The sequence below is a fragment of the Sabethes cyaneus genome, chromosome 1 (genome assembly GCF_943734655.1).
Source record: "Sabethes cyaneus chromosome 1, idSabCyanKW18_F2, whole genome shotgun sequence".
Taxonomy (NCBI): domain Eukaryota; kingdom Metazoa; phylum Arthropoda; class Insecta; order Diptera; family Culicidae; genus Sabethes; species Sabethes cyaneus.
In genome coordinates this window covers 7985367-8005711 of record NC_071353.1, presented here as the reverse complement: position 1 = coordinate 8005711, position 20345 = coordinate 7985367, and the positions used below count along the sequence as shown (strand labels likewise).

At 38.7% G+C, this 20345-nt stretch overlaps 1 protein-coding gene across 1 annotated transcript in view; it reads right to left on the bottom strand.

Moving 5' to 3' along the window:
* LOC128740027 (metastasis-associated protein MTA1) overlaps positions 1–20345 on the bottom strand; it is a 140163-nt gene that overhangs the window by 83338 nt on the left and 36480 nt on the right. Inside the window, exon 2 of the mRNA XM_053835536.1 lies at positions 9447–9608. Coding sequence (XP_053691511.1) covers positions 9447–9608 — 162 coding nt within the window. The remainder of the gene's footprint in view (positions 1–9446; positions 9609–20345) is intronic.

Genomic DNA, 20345 nt, shown 5'->3' with positions numbered 1-20345 from the left:
TCCAGCAAACCCCGCTCGCCGGTCGCTATTCTTCTTTGAGCTTCACGTGTGGTGTTCTACGAATAAAACTGCGCTTGGTTTCGGTGTACTATCGATTTTATACGCCAAAGAATAATACAGAGAAATGCGGCCAACAATTGCTAGTTGAATTTCGGACTTTACTTATAACGTTCAAAATATTTTGAGAGGAATATGCTTTCCTTTGCTTTCTTGCGACAAGGATTTAATCCATAGATCAGCTTTAAGCATCTAAAATGGGAGTATTGAGTATTACAATAATCCAAAAATTGTCCAATCAAAACCATGAAAGGAATATCCTTTTACGAAAATAAATGAAGCTCACCATCCGTCGGAAGAAAAGTAAACCTGAATTGGAGACACGGTCCAAGTTGCAAAAAACAAGTGCAAAAATTTTAGCAATGCCTTTAGTGCTTTATCCTTTCACGGCCACCAAATTTATCGCACTTTTTTCCTTCCGGTTGCGAGCAAACGAAATCTTCCATCAACGCACAGTCACTCCACGAAAAATTTGTATTTTAATATATTTATATTTAATACAAAACTCACACCCTACTCCCAACTCACCCCCACCCGTCGCTCTCTCTCAGATCATCCACCCGTACATCGTCAGCTTCCTATAACCAAAGTGCCACCGCTTCACCATTTTCGTCCGAACCGAGGTGCTTCTGTTCTTTCCATCACCGAGAAAGCTACCCCAACCCACCATACCAACTCGGCACCGTGTGATAACGAAAGGGCAACAGAAAAAGAAGCCTGCCACCCACCACCCAATTCTATTTTCTCGGTTGTGTACACTGTTCCGTCCGTCCGTCCGTCAGATATTCCTTCCTTTAATCTATAACCCTGCGACGAGTGCAATCCACCATCCGCCTGCTTTGCTTTCGTTCGGGCGCAGTCTACTTTCGCCGTCCAAATCACACGCCCCCACCTTATTCTCGAAGGAAGGATGCTGCGGAAAAGCGTCGGTGCGCGATTGAAGCGCAACCGAAAGCAGGCGGCACACTAACGGTGCGATACTCGCACACACGGGTTATGCGGTTTGCCAATGCTAGGGTGATCGGAAAAATTTACTTGACTTGGCACAATCGAATAAAACTTGATTCTAAAGAGCTTTGAAATCATTTAAAATCAAAATCCCATTTTTGATGCTAATAAAAAAAATTGTGATAAAAATCGTAAAATAATGCCCGAGAAATCGTTCTCTAAGACTGATAAATCAAATTCCAAGTTTCAAAGGAAAAACTTGGTATCATATAATAAAAAAACCTTTATTTAAAGTACATTTTAAATACTGAGAACAAATGTTTAAATAAAAAGTTTAGAGACAGCATCAAATTTTCAAGTTTTTAAAAATTTATTTTATTCATTTTTTTATACATTTCTGTGTTTGGCATTAAAAATTAGGTTTCTATTTAGTCGATGCCTACCATACTCCACAAAAAATAAGACTGACGCCCTAATTAGCACTCCCCGGGATTCCTCCAACTTTTTTTTCTTTTTCCTCTACTACCCACTTCAATTCACACGCTGACGACGATAAGCTTGAACCGTAACCCGCAATGCTGATGTAATTACGGCTTTGTTGTGAAACAACAAATTGTCCTCTGGAGTACGTTTAAAAAAAACAACGAAAAATATTCTACAAATTTTTAACTAAAAACAAATTTTGAAACACATTAAACACATTTCAATCAACATTAATTTTACGAATTTTGTTTTGGCAAAATATTCGACCGCATTGCACGTCCATCAAATGACGTTCGATAAATTGAAATCTGTAGTTTTTCAATAAGGTCATTTACTAATATTTTATAAAGTTTTTGTCCTTCCGGTGTTGGGCCACTGAAGGGGGGGGGGGACAAAGAGATTTTTTAATCGAGCAAAAAAAAATTGATTTTATGCATTTTTACTGAAACGTGAAAACCATCTATTCTTGCTTTTAATATATACGTTAGTATTTTCCATGCAAAAATCTACGAAAAAAAGATAAAAACGAAAGAAAAATTTTTCGGCCGATTTTCGGAAATTCCTTTGTTCGAATTTCCATTTCTGTTTCGTGCTAGAAGCATTAACTCAACTCGTACACTCATTTTTCGAGTTTTTCAGGCTGCAGAACCCACAGACCATTGACTTTATGAAAAGATTAACTCAAATCCTACAAATTATTTTTTTGCCCCCCGATTTTTCAAGCCAATTTTCAAGGGGGAGGGGGGGGGGGTGTTGACAAAAACTTTTAAAACTATTTGCAAAGGCCTAATTAGGCAACTAAAAATATTTTATAAAGTTTTGGTACTTCCGGTCAGAGTCGTAGCGTGGCATTGCGGCGCCCATGGCGAAGACTAGATTTAGCGCTCCCTCGTTTCCTAAATCCGTGTTCTTTCCGATAAGATTTTGATCCACCGACCAGATTCTGAACCTACACGAAAACCTGGACCATATTTTTATCATATTATGTTCCAAATTTGTAACAAATGTAACAAATTTTAGAACAGATATGGAATAGATTCTGGACCACATTTTCGATCAGATTTTGAGTCAGATTGTGGACCTGGAGCAGATTTTGGACCACAGTTTTTTAATCAATTTTGACACCGGCAACCAAATTTTGGATCAAGCTTTGAACCAGATTCCGGATCAGGACTAGATTGCGAACCGCATTTTTGATCAACTTTTGTTTCAGATTGTAGAACAGATTTGGACTAGAATCTAAACCATATTTTTGATCAGATGTTTGACCAGGTTTGGATTAGATTTTGGACCCAGATTTTAGACCTGGTCAGGACCATATTCTGGACCTGCGTCAAATTTTGGACCAAATTTTGCAAAATATTTTTATTACTTTTGGACCAGATTTTGGATAATATTTTTATCAGATTTGGACCAGATTTTGGATGATATTTTGAACTATATTTTTTATAAAATTTTGCATTAGATTCTAGACCACGACTAGTTGCGGACCTTACTCCGATTCTGGACCAGATTTTGCATCGAATTCTGAAATTAAATTATTTAATTTCCAGGTTTCGTATTCTACTAAGACGCTCCAAAAACTTCAATCAAATTCGGGGCCAGACTCTGAAACTGAACGGAATTATAAACCAGATTTTGAACTACATTGTTGATCATCAGATTTTAATCCGCCACCTAAATTTTGATGCCAGTTCTGAGCCTGGACCGTATTATGTACCTGGACTAGATTGCAAACCACTTTTTTCTATTACATTTTGTTCATTTTTGATTTTGGATCAGATTTTGAACCACATACTAGACCAAGACCAGAGTCTACAGCACATTTTTATCAGATTTTGGTTCAGATTTTCAATCATATTTTGGACCAGATTCTCATACTGGGCCAGATTAAAAACTAGATTTTGTACTACAGTGGTAACCCGATTTTGTCACGTTTTTGACCCGATTTTGTCACCACCGATTTTGTCACGCTTTTGATTTATCAAAAGTTTAGTTTGAAAACAATTTTCAAACATGTCAATTTAGCGTGTAGGGCGCTATATCTCTGCATATTAGCGTTGGTAAGAGGAAAAGCTTATCAACTTAGGGACTATATTGACTCGTTTCATTATCCCTGATTTCCCTGATCGCGGATAAGTTCAAGTTGTTACGTGGTTTTTGAGCAGTAAATCTCGCATGTGCATAGTATTTTTCGATATAAATTAAATTATGGTTGTATATGAGCACCATTGGCATTATATTAAATTTGTAAAAAAGGTATTTTTTATATCTTAATTTTCGTAGTTACTGGCTTTACAAGAAAATTTTCGAATATCCAGGTTAGTCTCATATGACTGATGCTTACAAACTTACATTATCCATCTAGCTCCGCCCATCTACTAACAACAATTCCTTTCCCGAATACTTGTGAAGATGCAGAGGATTCCCTGGTCTTTAGTAGCAACAAGTATTGGACTAAAATTCCTTCACATCCCACCACGACCCGCATTCGGACGTGGCCGGCGTCGGTATTGATCAGCATGCAGGGACCTGATAATGTTGCACAATGAAAAATAGCCTGCTGTCCCAAGTATGCTTTTTCCAACCATCATTTTGCAATTTTCATCGGTCCTGGTCAATAACGGAGTAGCAGCACACGGGCGGTATCCTATGCTTATGCTTATGCTTAAAACCATTTTCAAACATGTCAAATGTGTTAAAAAACTGTGAAAAGAACTGTGCTCAACAAGTTGATTATCGTGGAGTTTCCACAAAAGTTGTTTCTTATCTCCACAACTATAATAGCGAGACGGTTACTTTCTTTGGCAAAGTTCTTTACAATAATCATCTCAAAAATTTTGTAGAACATTGTTTTGTTCTATCTCTTACTGCTTGAAAAATAAACTTTCTATCTTTTCTATCTTACTTTTAGGGGGGTTAATCGAAAAATCGTAAGTGCCACAAGAAAGAGCTTTTTACGCTGTGAAATTTCTCTGAACATAGTTAAACAGTATAATCAACCATTTCGGCGCAATTAAAAACGCGTGTTTTCATTCCTTTGGTACCTGTGCTGTGAAAAGGTGACAAATGTCCACAGAAAGGTAGAAGGAAGTGCGAAATGTCCTAAAAGCGATCAGAATGAAATATATGTAGTTCGTTCTAAGTATCTGCAAAAAATTAAAATTAAAAAAATACCCGATTTTGTCACTGTGCCGTTTTTGTCACCCCTAAATTCATCATGGGGGTGACAAAATCGGGTCATTGCTGTACTGTGTTTGATCAGATTTTGAACCACATTTTTGATCAAATTTTAAACCAGCAACCAGATTTTGGAGCAGATTGTGAACCGCATTTAGATTTTAGAACAGATTTGGACTAGATTCTAGACTAAATTTTGGACAACATTTTTGTCAGATGTGGACCAGAATTTGAATAAGATGTTGGACACCATTTTGACCACTTTTTGGACCTCATTTTTGATCAGATGTTGGATCAGACACTGGACCTGAACAAGATCTTGGAGCTACACCAGACTCGAGATCAGATTTTGGACCACAGTTTAATCAGATTTGAAACAGATCTTGAATGATATTTTGGACTACATTTTTTATCAAATTTCGGACTAAATTCTAGACCAGTTTGTGGACCTTGCCCGTGATTCTAGACCACATTTTTTATCGGATTTTGACCTAGTTTTTGCATCAAATTTGGGTCCAGACTCTGAAACTGGAAAGGATTATAAACCAGATTTTGGGCCACATTTTTTATCAGATTTTAATCCACCAACCAGATTTTGGATCAGGATTCTGGACCTGGACCAGATTGCGGACCACATTTTTCATCAGATTTTGTAACAATTTCGGAACAAATTTTAATTAGCTTCTGGGCAAGATTTTGGACAATATTTTTAATTAGATTTTGTACCAGATTCAAGACTAGAACCAGATGTAGGACCTCCAACAGATTCTGGGCCAGATTTTTATCAAATTTGGACCAGGTCTTGGATAATATTTAGGGCAACATTCACCTTTATTCTGCGAGGCGAGTGACGTGACTAATATGGAGTCATCGCGAAAGAGGTGACGATTGTCGCCTAGGTGACTCGCTGTATCACGCAGGTGACACGGATTGTCATTTAGTTGACAGGAGTTTGTTACCTAGGTGACAGTAGTCAATTCGACTCGCCGTGGGGTCATTCTGCATCGTTTGATGCAAATATTCCTTTCTGAAAAATCTCTGAAATTTCTCACATGTTCATTTTTCGTACTTCTAAAGTACACCCCAATACAAAACCAAAAACATAGGAGTATTTCTCGTTGAAACAGGGCCACCACAGGCGCGAGGTCTTCAAAAATTTTAACTTTTGTACTTGATTGGTTGAAAATGGTTAAATAATGAGAATTACACATTTAATACCTCGAAACAGTGGATCCCTCGTTCGCCAAAGAAGTCCGACAGTTTAAAAAAGCTGGATTTTTAGCAAACCTTGAAATCTATATCATGTGATATTTCCTAAATTTGCAATGAAACAACTAACAAATGGCATGATTGTGTAAAGAATTTTGAAAAAATCCGATATGGCGATCAAATCCAAAATCGCCAAAAAAATTTTACATCACTTGAAAGCCTTGTATTTCTTCTTTACATTATCAAGCCATTTGTTAGTTGTTTTATTACAAATTTAGGAAACATTAGGACGATTATAAGCCGAACCTTTGGTTTTAATAATTATCTATGCTGTGCATAGAAGCGCTTAGACTACTGGTTCAAATCAGTTTTAAAACAATATAATTATGTTTTCACTGATATAAATTTTTTTTGAAACTTTAAGAATTTTAGGTATCATACCAAGGTAGAACTCGTAAATTCATTCGTAAGTTCCATACAAGCTGTTAAGGGACACCACATTAAACTAGCGTATTCGAGTAGCGAACGCACCAGTGAACAGTATAAAAGCAATTTTTGAAATGAAGCCAAGCTGACATATTACATAAGCGATGACGTTTGTACGGTGTAAATTGAAGGAGAGCTTGGCATCCAGCAAAACACCTAGGTCGCAGGCGTAATCTACTCTTGCTAATTCCAAACTGTCGATTTGATACTGGAATACAACTGGGTAAATCTACGAAACCAGAAATCGGCGACAGTCCTCAATGCAATGGATCGAACAGGCAAATAAAGTTTCAAATTTACATTCATTATTCAACAATAATGTAACATTGTTGAAAAATAGTGTGAATCATAGAGGGCCCATGCTACTGCCTTGAGGGACACCAGAATCATTTGCAAATTCAGTAGCAGCAGAATTCGTTTCCACGCAGGACTCTATCGTGCAGGTACGAACTCAGCCATCGTTGCCATTGCTCCAGACAATCTGTGGCTGGTAACGATTATCGGTAACGACTTTTAATGATAGTTCTCTACATGCTCAATGTCGTCTACTGTAACCAGTGCACTATGAGATATCAGGCGGACAAAAATCAGAAAACTGACTTTCACTAATCCTTTTAATGAAATTTTCTATTGATAGTAAACACTTCAATTAAGAAAAATTCAAAATAGCAAGTCTCTATACGATATTGTTTCTGAGATAGAGGCTTTCAAAGTTGAAAAACGATATGACATGTATGCTTTTTGCCATTAAAACACGTTTGATTTCAAATCAATTTTCGAACACTATTTTCAAAGTTAAATCTTATATTAGAAAGGCAATGAATTGAGCTTTCCGAAAAACAAATGGTTTAGACAGCTAGAGTAAAAATAATAATCATAAAAAGAATGAGAAGAAGAAAAACATGGAAAAATAAGAGAATTTTCTGCTTTGTTAGACGAGAACTTTTTTTCTCCAGATATCTCCAGGTCAATTCCACATTTTGTGTTCAGTCTCAGGTATATACTACCAAATTATGAAAGAATTACGTGCCACCATGCGCCACTCTGCGAAATATAGTGTTTTGAAAATATGGGAGATTTCAAGACTAAATATATTTCCAGCGAATAACACACACACACACACACACACACACACACACACACACACACACACACACACACACACACACACACACACACACACACACACACACACACACACACACACACACACACACACACACACACACACACACACACACACACACACACACACACACACACACACACACACACACACACACACACACACACACACACACACACACACACACACACACACACACACACACACACACACACACACACACACACACACACACACACACACACACACACACACACACACACACACACACACACACACACACACACACACACACACACACACACACACACACACACACACACACACACACACACACACACACACACACACACACACACACACACACACACACACACACACACACACACACACACACACACACACACACACACACACACACACACAAACGCGCGCGCTCAGATAACGTGATCAACGTGAAATGATGTCAACAGAAGAAGCATTTAGTGTAATCATATTTAGAAACTGGGTTAAGCAAATTTCAATATGAAATAATTCAGAGGGAGTCACCATCGAGATTTCCTACTTACGACATTATTGGAACTATGAAGAAAACATGCGCCCCTCCTGCTAAGTTCATCGAAGAAACGCCTTCGAAAATTTAAAATTCCAATCCAATTGAGTGGGCTGAGTTCTTAGACCTATGGCCTATTTTAAGATCTATCTTCTAGATATGTTGAACTTATGGACCAATTTCGGCGAATCTTACAAAGTTTATATGGGACGAAAGTATTTTGCAAATGAAATATATTGTGTGACATTTGTTTGCGCCATCTCCGAGAAAACGTTGGTAGACAATTGATTACCTAAACGCATATATAGACACTCATACGTGTATATATATAAATTCATACATTCATACATACATACAATCAGACATTTGTCGATCTCGTCGACCTGAGTTAAACAGTGAATGACACTCGGCCCTTTGGGCTTTGCTAAAAAGTCAGGTCTTCTACCGTGCGGCAATTTTTCTTCTGTTCTGAGTTCCTTTTATGATTTTTTGATGAGTTTCAACATAAAACCAAATTTTTTTGAGTTTTGGTTTTTGAGCCGAAAGGCCGATTTTGAAATTTTAAGGAATAAGGGACTTTTAACATTTTATGACCGCCATCTTGTCCAATATAAAAAAAACATTTATACATTTGAAGACAGGATTTGCAGTCTTAATGCAAAAAACAGATCGAAAATCGGTTGAAAATTGATCATAAAACGGCGATTTTACAAAATCATATATTAGTTTTTCGCATATGACAAAGGTAAAAAGTTAAACCCTTTTCAAAATATGTTCGTCAAATGTTTGCAAATGTACTCTAAAAACATATTTTAATCATACAAACTAGCAAAACCTAAAAAATCCTAAAAAGAATTCGAAAATATTTTTGTCCGCCTGCTTGTATGGAAATCCCCCATAGTGCAGTGTTCAACTTCCCCGAGCCTCCCAGTTGGTTTCGAGTTACGTGTCTAACAAGCTAATAGTTGTATGTTCGATTCTCGATGGGAAGAGGCTGCATAAGTGAAAAGGAACGGAGCATTAGCCCCACAATTGTCCTGTAGGTATTCTACAGCTGGCTGTCTGTCGAATAAAAAACAAAAAGTCAAGTTCTGAACGCGGAGTGCAGTACCAAGAATTTGTTTGCTTTTTATTTAACTTCCCCAAAAAATTCCAAGACACACACACACAGTGTTATTTCATAATTTTTCAAAACTCTGTGAACTTTCCGGTTAGAATATACCAAGCATTCGGACAACAAAAATGAAAGAAATTTTATAATAACTTTTCATTTTAAAAAAGGAGGCAAGACGGTGCGATCGACTTGTCTGGTAGGTATTGATGTTAAAAAATGTATATGTGCAAATGCACATTTCGAGAACAAATAAACGCATGTAAAAGAAGCTAGAAAATAATGACACTTACTTTGATGCTTATCAGCTAATTGCACGAGCGGTGTGGGTAGATCGCGCCGTCGATAGAAGCACATCACTTTTGCCTCAACGTTTCCGTTCGGTGTTTTGTTGAGCTCATCGATTCGGCGAATCTGGTACGGGGACGTCGACGATGTTTCCACGTAGACATAGTCTGTAAAAGAGAGAGAGAGAAAAATATTTAGTCTATCCTCCAGCAGATACAATTACGGAAATACATACAAGCCGTTAAGAGAAGTTGTTATTTGTTTGAAATTTGGAAAAATTGGTAAAGGAAAAAAAACTATCTCGTCTAATTCATCCTTGACGCTCACACTCATTTAGGTTTGATAATAGAAAATGATGTTGAATTATTTGTGAAATATTGAGGACCATTCAATTTGTGAGCTATAATTACCAATTACAAAAGAACATTCAGCTCAAACTTGTTTGAATTTATTATCACGCCATCCGGATATGAACTGATAATTCAACTGGAAAGGGAATAAAATGCTCTACCCGTCATCACTATGAACACGTGTTACGCATCGATCAATTGCAATTTACAATTTTACACATCCTGTGGCATATCCAAGTGCAATTTTACTCATCCTGTGACATTATCGATCTGAACACCGAAGTCAAATCCATGTACCTAAGAGTGACAAGCAAGCTATCTGTTCGAATGGTATCAAATACATCACACCCAACCATTGTTAATACTAAAACGTATGTAACGATCGAGTTCACTGCATAAGTATACACTTACAAACGAGCTAGAAAGTGTCAATTTTTACAAACTTTATGAATGAACTCTCCCGTTTGGTATCCCATTCCTCGAACGCACAAAAATGTGTCGCTTTCGGTAGCGAAAATTAAACTTTCATTTTTTCATAATTTAATGAATGAACAACCTTTAACATATAGGCAGTCGGTATATATTATACACACTCATAGATGCGCACCCGTTTATCGCATCGCAACCGGTCTCATTCAACCGCACTGGAAAACCGTCAGTTCGAGGGGTCCACCGCTGTGCCACGGCCGGCATACCGGGTGTGTGTGCTAGCTGCGTGTTGTGCCAGCGGTTATCAACCTGTTCGCAGTCGACCGCAACACGGTAACGTGCGCACGGGTCCGGCAGCACCACAGGCGACAAGCGCCCGTGGACGGTGTCATTTAATTCAATTCATAACAATTCCGAACTGCCGTATATCCTCTTTTTACGGTTACTGATTCGTGCGCGATTAAGTTTGTTGCAACACAAATCAGCACACACTCAGGTAAGTTAAAATTAATAAACGGAATGTAAAAGAAACCGTAAACAAATATCAAATGAATAATATTTGATACAGTACAACGAAGCCTAAATTTCCGGAATGTCACTTGCGTAAGAAACGGCTTGTTGATAGGCCCCCTGAACGCAAGCAAGGTGCTTCGAATGCTGAGCATGTTGGCGATTGGCCTTGCCAGCGTTGCTGATATTGTTCAGGGTTTTGCGTGAGAAAAAAAGAAAGGGAAGTATTTTTGCTTTTGTCAACACTCACGCGTTGACAGTTCGGCACGAGATTTCCTGTAAGTGCGAGCAGCCTACGAAATCTCTTTCAACGCTGGCAAGGCCAATACCATCGGTATTATAATTTATGATGATGACAGTGATCAACGTTCTCAACTTACAGCTGTCAGGTTTTCGGATTGTTACGAATTGAAAATGTTCTGTTTAAGGCAAATTTGTTTTAAGCAGCTGATGGTGGGATACAGTAGAAATATTATCACAGGATATCGAAGCGGTAATTACTTCGAACAATATACCAAGGGTTAACAAATTTAGTTGATTTTGGTGTTTAATCAATTAAGAAATTTCCTCATCCGTGCCAACGTAGAATGTACCATCCGGTAAGGGTCATCACCATTATTACAACCAACAAACCATCGGAACTTCGCTCCCCGTATCTAAATAGCAGCGACAAAAGAAACGCTACCCACACAAGCTACGGATGAGTGATATTTGTGTGCTTGTTCCTGTATTCAACGGGTTCATTATCATATTGATTTTTACTCTCTTTCCTGACCTGCGAACAACCGCGCAAGATTTAGTTTCACGTATTCTCTTCCCCCTGCTTTCCTCTTGATTTCGGTATTTCTGCAAAAACCAGAAGATCGCGTTCAAACTCTACCCAGAAAGCACACAATGAGCCAACCAACTTCTCTGTGTTAGGTATACGTTCTACTGGGAAAAATTAACCCGCATTAGAATTGGGATTAACACGATTAACACATGAGTTGATATCTGTTTATTCATATTTCAAGCTAAAAAGTTTATCCTTTACTAAGATAATCGATATCAAAGATGAAAACAACAGTTCAGTGTTTAGGCGATACAGCCTAATTAGGAATGCGGAGTTTGATTCAATTCCACCTCTATTGGCTGTTCAAAGACAGCAAAATATATGTCCTACTGTTGCTGAATTAAATTTTTTCCAGTGTAGCTAAAATGGTTGGGCTTTAAAAAATTACTCTGATTTAAGACAACCTCCTACAAGTTCCACATTTGCTTCATTCATGGAACATATTTCAAACGAAACGCATTTCTGAACAAAAAATGCAAATAAAACATAAGTTGGAAATTTTCTAATTCGCTGTTTACGTGTATGTTTACCGCAATATTGCCTTTTTACTGTTCATATTATATTTCATCACTGTCAATCAATCAATCCGTCAATCCGTCCGTCAACAATAACGGAACGGAAAGAAATTATGACGTGTAATCTGTATTAGCCCTAAAGTTTACTCTAAATATGGCACGTGGCACTTTTTTTTGTATGTCAGAAGGGCACTGGATTATAAGGCCAGTGCGACAGTCTTAATGATCGTCTTTTGTGACAAACTTATGTGCCCGTAAACATGAGCAAAAACTACCTAAAATGATCCATTGAGACAGTCGATTGTCAGTATTTTTTTGTGTACCACGCTTCAAATAGGTCTATGAATTGTTGTAGCTTTTAAAAGGCAACACGATCCAGATGTTACCAGCAAGAGCTCATTAAGGTATAATGTGAAAAGCAAAGGATTTAAGCTTTCTTGAAGAACCCCCGATAAATTGCAAAACACTCCCACGCGTCCTCCGGACCGATTTGAACACATGAATTATAATTGGTAAGCTAAAAGGTCATCCACCTTGCAAAACCGATAGAAATTAGAAATTCCAAGTTTCTTCATCCGATTCAATAATTTTTAGCGGTCGACTCAATCGCACGCGACGTTCAAATCTGCATTTATCGCATCTACTTGTGCAATTTCTTCCAGATTGTTTAAACCGAGCCCTTTTGCTGAGTGCCTTAGAGGCATGCCATGCGAACAGAAAAATTACCTATGCCCCCTCTCTCCCATGCACAGTGGTTCAAACAGCGAAATACGTGATCGTGTGATATTGCGCCGAAACGTGAAGTTTTTCGCATGTAGTGTCTTTAGGAACATTTCTTGGTATAACATGCCCCTTCTTGTGAGAGAAATCTTTGGGTGATTAATTCCCTTAAAAGTGAACCAGAAGAACCAAACGGACTGAACCAAACAAGCAATATCAAAACGAACACTGAAGTCGCTTTTTACGCGGTTTGTTTTTGGCGCGACTATTGTTACGTGAATTTCGCAATGTACGCGGTTATTTAACGAGATTTTCGGAATTTACGTGGATGTGCTCTAATAGTCTATTTTTTCGCGTAATGTTGAAATCAACAACGTTGTTTTACACGAATTTTTGGTTTGTCTATTACGCTAATTTCGGAATTTACGCGATATTAATTCACGCGGAACGTCTCCTACGCGTGAAAAGTAGTGTATATCACAGTTTTCGAGTGTGGGTAGTGTTCTTATTTGAATTGTTTTCTACTCTTCTGTATTAAACACGCGTAAAATCGCATGTAATGAATTTCTATACAATATCTGTGAAGTAACTGAGCGTGAAAGTGTTTTTACTTAACTGACAAGGAAACTTCACTATCAATCACAGGCTTCGAGCTTCACCATATACACCATAGTGTAGTCCTATCGATCCAGAACTTCACGGCACTGCTCGTATAGGTGTAGTCTATAGAATTTTTTAGGGAAAACTTAACTTGAAATTTGTGTGGGAATGTGACTCAATGGAGGCACATGGTACATTGTGAATATTCTGAACACTTTAATAACAGAACATAAACAAATAATATTGATTTTATTATGCATCAAGCGTTTCTAAAATCACTTTTTTGTCCACCTGGAAGTGTTATTACACTTGTCTCCTACTAATTATTTGTTAATTGCGATACAAGTTATTCGTTTACGATACAGGTGTTGTATTAATCATTTTTCCCCTTGTCAAGATAGACCCATTGATATGAACGGTTATCGGTGTTCCCACGAATAGTCCTATGAGTTAGGTGAAAGTCGAACCCAGCTGACACTTGACTGAAAATTCGTTGTAGCCCGACGATAGCCCCGTTTGCTGCATAATTTGCCCTTCGCAACGCCACTTGGAGGAACATTCGGCTACGACGAGATCGAGTTTGAGCTTGTAGACTAACCTGGTTGAGAAGGATTGCTCGGCACAGATTTCTCCTGATTGCTAGGGTGTCCAGTCCATTTCGTATCAGGCGCGCTTCGTATCTTGGTAGCTGGAGCGGGTTGTTCCATGGCAGGCGAATGAATCTGCGTTGTATTTTCTCTAACCGATCGACACCGTTGAGACAATGGGGACCGTGCAATATTCCAGCGTCGAATGGACAAGCGCGCAGTACAAATTCTTCAAGTAATGTATATCGATGAAGCTTTTCGCTGTTCTCGTGATTAGGCCTGGCGAACGACACACCTGAACATTTGCTAATGTTGAGCATCATTCTATTTTCGTTACACCGTCTAGAAAAGCTCTCCAGTTGCTATTGTAGGAACCTAGCATCTTCAACTTTTTTGAGATAGATCTTAAAATCATCAGCAAAGGAAAGTCCAAGTCCTCGTAGCGAAAAGTTTACATCGTTGAAGTATAGCACGAATTAGAGCCTTGTGGAATACTGGACGTAACAATAATCTCGCTGGATGTTAATTCTCCAATTTGCAGTCGCACTTTCAAACTACGAAGTACCGTTTAGTGGGAACTGCGGTATAAAATAACATGGAAAGTGTGACGTAACGAAGAGAAAAGGTTAATAACACTTCCATGTGGACAAAAAGACGATTTTAGTAATAAAATAACATGATTAAATCATACTTTTCCAAACAATATTATTTTCTTTTGGTTCTGTTACTAAAGTGTTCAGGATATTCACAATGTACCATGCACCTCCATTGAGTACTATTCCCATACAAATTTCTAGTTGAATTTTCTCAAAAAAGTTCCATAGGCTACACCTATACGAGCAATGCAGTGAAGTTCTGGATTGACAGCACTATACTAGGGATATGTATATGGTGTATATGGTTAAGCTCTAAACCTGTAACCGATAGTGATGTTTCCTTGTGAGTGGAGTCGAAACGTGTATATTCTCGGGTACTGGTTTAAGTAGTGTTCTTGTGCTATTAGTTTTGCTCACTAGCGATGAAACAAATCAGTGTGGATTTACATGTAAGGGACACTGTTCATGAGAAATGTTTTTGTATTATCAGTTTTGGCTTATCTAAATATTGTCTTTATGGAGGAGCTGGAGCGCGTTTTTAATTTTACTAAGCGAAAAAAGTGAAAATCTTTATTGAAGTTCTCGGTTATGGGCAGTATTCCTGTGCTGCGAGTTTTGCTTAGTTGCGTGTTTATGGGGCAACGGTTTTGTTTTGCGTACGATAAGTCTCACAACTAATTCTCGAAAAGGTGAATGCAATTGCCGATCAACAAATTCAAATTTAAATTGCATTGAAGCTCGATAATTTGCAGTTTATCGTGAGGATTTTATTGTTAGTGAATATTGATTTATTCAAAAAAATTCCCAATGTATTTGCGAAAATCGAAACTAATGAATAATTATTGTTCCCATTTTTTTATTTTACTTATTCCTGAAGGTTTGTGAAACTCCTAATCAGTGAATAAACATGAACATAACCTTAGATTATTAAAGGAACTAGATATGCCAGTGTTTGATTTCGTCATACATGAGCAAAAAGTATGCCATCAGCACCATCTACCGGTGGCAGGGTTTCCTAGACTACCATATCGAAGCAACAATGAAAGTTTTGTTGTACTCTTATGGTGGCATTCAAGGCCAATTTTGGTCTTAATTGCCATCATAAGAGTGTAATAAAACCCAAATTATTACTTGGGATAGTCTTTATATCGCCTTCTTATTTTACACAAGTGTCAGATGATATAGTCAAACTTGTACCTACGAGATCTCTTTACGAACACTATGACAGGTTAGTAAACCCTCTTGCCGTCAGGAGTCACTTTACTGACGATTGAATCTGCGTAGAGTGGCGTATCTATGTTCTTTAATAATCTAAGTCATAACTTAACACACTGCTCAAGGATTTTAAGGGTCATTATGCCTCCCAAACGTAAAGTGATTGGTCGATCTCAAGCACGAAAAAGATATTACTACTTTTAAAAACAAATGAGCAACGAAAAACCAAAACAGGAAACCGTCAGATAACACCACTCAAGTTTCTCTAGTAGTTGTCATGACCAATTTCAAAAAACCGCTAATAAAACTATGAGCTCCACCAGCGTTCTGAAAACCGCTATAAAACTCTGTTTCGACCAAGTGGCCCATTTTTCAGATTTTTATAACCTCTTCAAGAATCAGATTGTAAGCTCAAGTAGTCTCATCACGCTCTGCTGAAAGCAGTTATAGAACCGACTATGTGTTTTGCTGCTAGAACGCCACCGCCATAATTTAATGAAACTCTTTGCTTTGTTCGACAAAGCTATATAGCATAAATCTTGTTGCTTGGCAAAGAAGCTCAATTAGCTCAAGCCAGCTTCGTTAACTTGAAATTATTTTGCCGTGAGAAGAAAAGTTAAAGTTTTACTGTCAGAGCATCCTGATCGATTTGGTTTATAGCGCCCATAATAAAATATTCAATAGGATAAATAATAAATTTTCAGCAGTTTCCGTAGTTGTGCAGCATATGCACATTAAATTTTATCATGCAAATTGGTTTGATAGGTTGGTAAAATAAGCGCCCCATCGAAATTTTGCAACTTTTGAAAACTAGCTTTTTGAACATTTCATAATAAAGTTTGAACATTTTCGCATTTCTTCCTGCCCAGGGTGCGGCATATAAATATTATCTAGGGATACATATCAAACTAGTTTTACTTTTTTCGAAAAAGCTATTTTTGTCCCCAATATACCCATTTTTATCGAAACAGGAAAACTGCGTTCTAAATTAGAACTCTTATCTGAATAAGTTATTCATATGAAAGATATTCATACCAAAGAAGCTAGATCTGATTGGCCATTCTGATTCAGGTGTAGAGATTCTGGATTTTTTTTCATTTACGACCTGATACCATTTAGTTGCTGAGATATAAATAAAACATATTTATTAAACGGAAGTTTTATTTCGAAATTCACAGCAATCAATACTTGATGTGCAGTTCGTCCCAAACAGTACCGATGGGCACATTTAGAGCACTTTGCATAGATGGCGATATTCGGATCGCTAAAACCCGCAGATTAAAAACAAATAAAAGCGTTATATTTGATAGCACTCAATCATCCGTTGTCCGCTGGATCAGCTTGAAATCATGGTACTGCTGCTGCTGTGATGTTGGTTGGCGGCTCTCCGATAGCAGAAAAGATGCGTGGCCGTGTACAGTGCGCCAGACCGTGGGCGCACACGTCCACTGTGCCATGTTCCGGAGCAAACGGAGTGGGAGTTGGAATTGCACACCTCGCTGACTTCAATACCGGCAGCTCCTAACCCAACCATACTGAAATGGTGACCAAAGGGAGAAGCAGGAAGGGCGGTGGAAGCGATGGGATAGCAAAGGCGAGGTGGTTGAAGCAAAAGGTCCGAAGAAGCTAGGCGGAATGCGTGTATTATTTCCGGTGACTGATTTTCACCGCCATTATCTCTATCTCTCGCTCCCGCGTGTGCTCTCTCTAACTTCGACCGAGCTTTGGCGTCCACTCGCTCCACTTGGGCCAAAGCGTTGGGGTATGTTTCCGAGAGGAGGACTAAACCGGCGGACAGCAGAATATCGGAGGAAGAGGAAATTTTAATTTCAAACCCAAGCTCAGTGTTGGCTTTGCACTGAATAGGTTTTAGTTTCCAATCGACAACGACCATGTCCGGTGGAAAATCGACGCCGAGTATGTGCTGGAGATTAGATGAAGCAATAGCCAGAGTAGGTATTTATAAATCATAACATCCATTGGATATTAGTCGCATCATATGTCAAGCTAATATGCGTCTACCAGTAGCAGGCACTTGCATTTTCGCCAAACCGGCTTTCCTCGCCGATGCAGCCGACCGGACCGTGTCTGCCACAGTGAAACGCCATTGTAATTATAAGTGCTATTAAATTAGTTCATTTCCCATGGTTTGTTAGTCACTGGAATAAACTTTACCACTTCCGACAGAAGGGCGGTTGTTCACCCTCTCGCTACCACCACTGCACCCATGGTAGCAGTGGGTCGAACTGTTTTTTTTTTGTTTTACATATTATTACAGTGGAAATTGGATCTTAAATTCCACTTTCCCCGTTGGGTGATTGAATGATAACATATACGTGAAATTATATTCGATCTATCTAACGATGTGGAACAACATGTCTCAACTGTTGCATGGTTGTGATAAGTTTCAAACAATTAGATCTCTAGACACTGTTTCGATATCTTTACCAACAACTCCCACTACCATCTGATCATCTTGTCAAATCTCACAAGTGTCATTTTATCTGATTTAATTTGATACCATAAACCCGTCCTAAATTATCTTCCGTAACAATCACTGTTGAAGTTTGCGACCCAATAATCATCCTCCGCCAGTGCTACCAACTTAATATAATGTATTATCTTTCACCTGCTATCGTTACACGCATCAAAATAGAGTCATCAGTTCAAATATAAACCGGTACCACTAATCCTCGCTAATCCGGTCACGGCAATGATGGTCGGACCGAAACCAACAGCGTTAGAGCCATTTACCCGGTCAATTTGTTATCCCAAATCGACGGCAGCTTCTCCGGCGCGCTTCGATCGAAGTAAGAAAAAAAAGCCAAACACCAACACATACCATCGAAACAAACACTCAAACGTGTGTGCGTACACCGCCCCATACCAGTCAGCAGATTGACATCGAGCTGATTGGTTTTGTTGAGTGACAATTAGATTTTACGAAGTGAAAATAAGCATCAACGGGGGCGAAACCTCGTGACGGGCTGTCAACACCTGTTCAGGTGTAACTGAATAGCAACTTAGCAAATTATTTCGTTCAACAACCGCCTCAATGACGACTGTAGGTACAAACCAAATTGTTTGACAAATTGGAACATTATACTGGCGAGTAATTTGATCATAAAACCAACCTCACTGTGGGATCGAATCATCATATACCAAGCAAAAAAAAATCTGACTTCCAATCACCTTTTTTAGGAGCTCTGTTGAATCACCACCTGTTTCACCGCGCGCAGCCCTCTCATCCAGCCGGCTCGCTCGGCCAACGAACCATTTTAATAAGCCCACATTATCGCATAATCTTGATAATCGATGCTTTCGGTCGCTGCTATCGTAAGCTTCGGTGGCCGCTGCCATTATTTTGAGCAACGCTCACTAGAGCTTGGTGGACTGGCTGGGGCTGCCTGCCGGTTGGAAGGGATCGGCAGAGTGCTGTGCGGCGGCGTGCGGCAACTTCGAAGCTACGGCAACGTATATGAGAGGCCGATTATCGGTCTTTCCTTCGGTTTGTCCCTCGCACTTTGAACGAAACCAAACAACCGAATGCACATACTACCGTAGACGTTATAAAAATGGTTCATTGATTCGTTGCTGACCAACGGAGCGTCGTCGTCGTCGTCGTTGCTGCTGACGTAAACCAACAATAGAACTAACGTCAAATGGAGAAGAGAAACGAAAGGATGTACTGTTTTCGGCCGACTATCGATACTGGATGACACCTAGACCGATTGGATTTTGGTTGGATTTTACTCGAAAGAGAAGGTTTTTTTGATTACTTGGAATAATACAAGGAAAAGTTTCCGTTTACTCTCATAACATGGTGATATGAGTCATTATTACCATTGATTCCCGCTGTCCTTCATCGTAATGACAACAGATATGTCAATTCCTTTCATCTTTCGAGTAATTCTTTTTACAATTTGCCGTACGGGTTTTACGATCTACCCAAGTAACAATTTCAGTTTTATTGCACTTTTTATGATCAATTTTAGCTACTGGAACCTTTACAGGTGTAAAACCGAAATTGTTACTTGGTGGTTTGAAAGGCAAAAGCAACGAGTGAAAACATAAAAAAATCCACCAAAACGATAAAGCAAATCTAAACATTGGCCATATTTTGGTTGATGCGGCACATTTTTCTAGGTTTCCTAGATTTTTTTCAATACACGACTACGGACAAAGTTCAAATAGAGTATTATTTTATCGCAGACGAATCTTTTGACTTACGTCAATCGTCCATGCAAAAAACAGTCAATTAAAAAACGTGATACGAAATATACCTTTAATGATTCAAATGGTCATAATAAACGCATAGATAACGATGACGAGCACCTGGTCTTAATCGCACTGCCAGTCAGTATTATATTCGTCCTCCTAAATCCTCTGCAAATGATCCAACTAGCTAAAAACAATTTACACGTAATTGAAATTGAGACGCCTGCTCAGCTCGGTCACCCGACAAAGGGGGAATCCAGAAAGTCGCTAAAACTGAAAGGGTACAATGGGCGAAACACGTGAGAATTGCCTACAAGAATTGCGTCTTAATG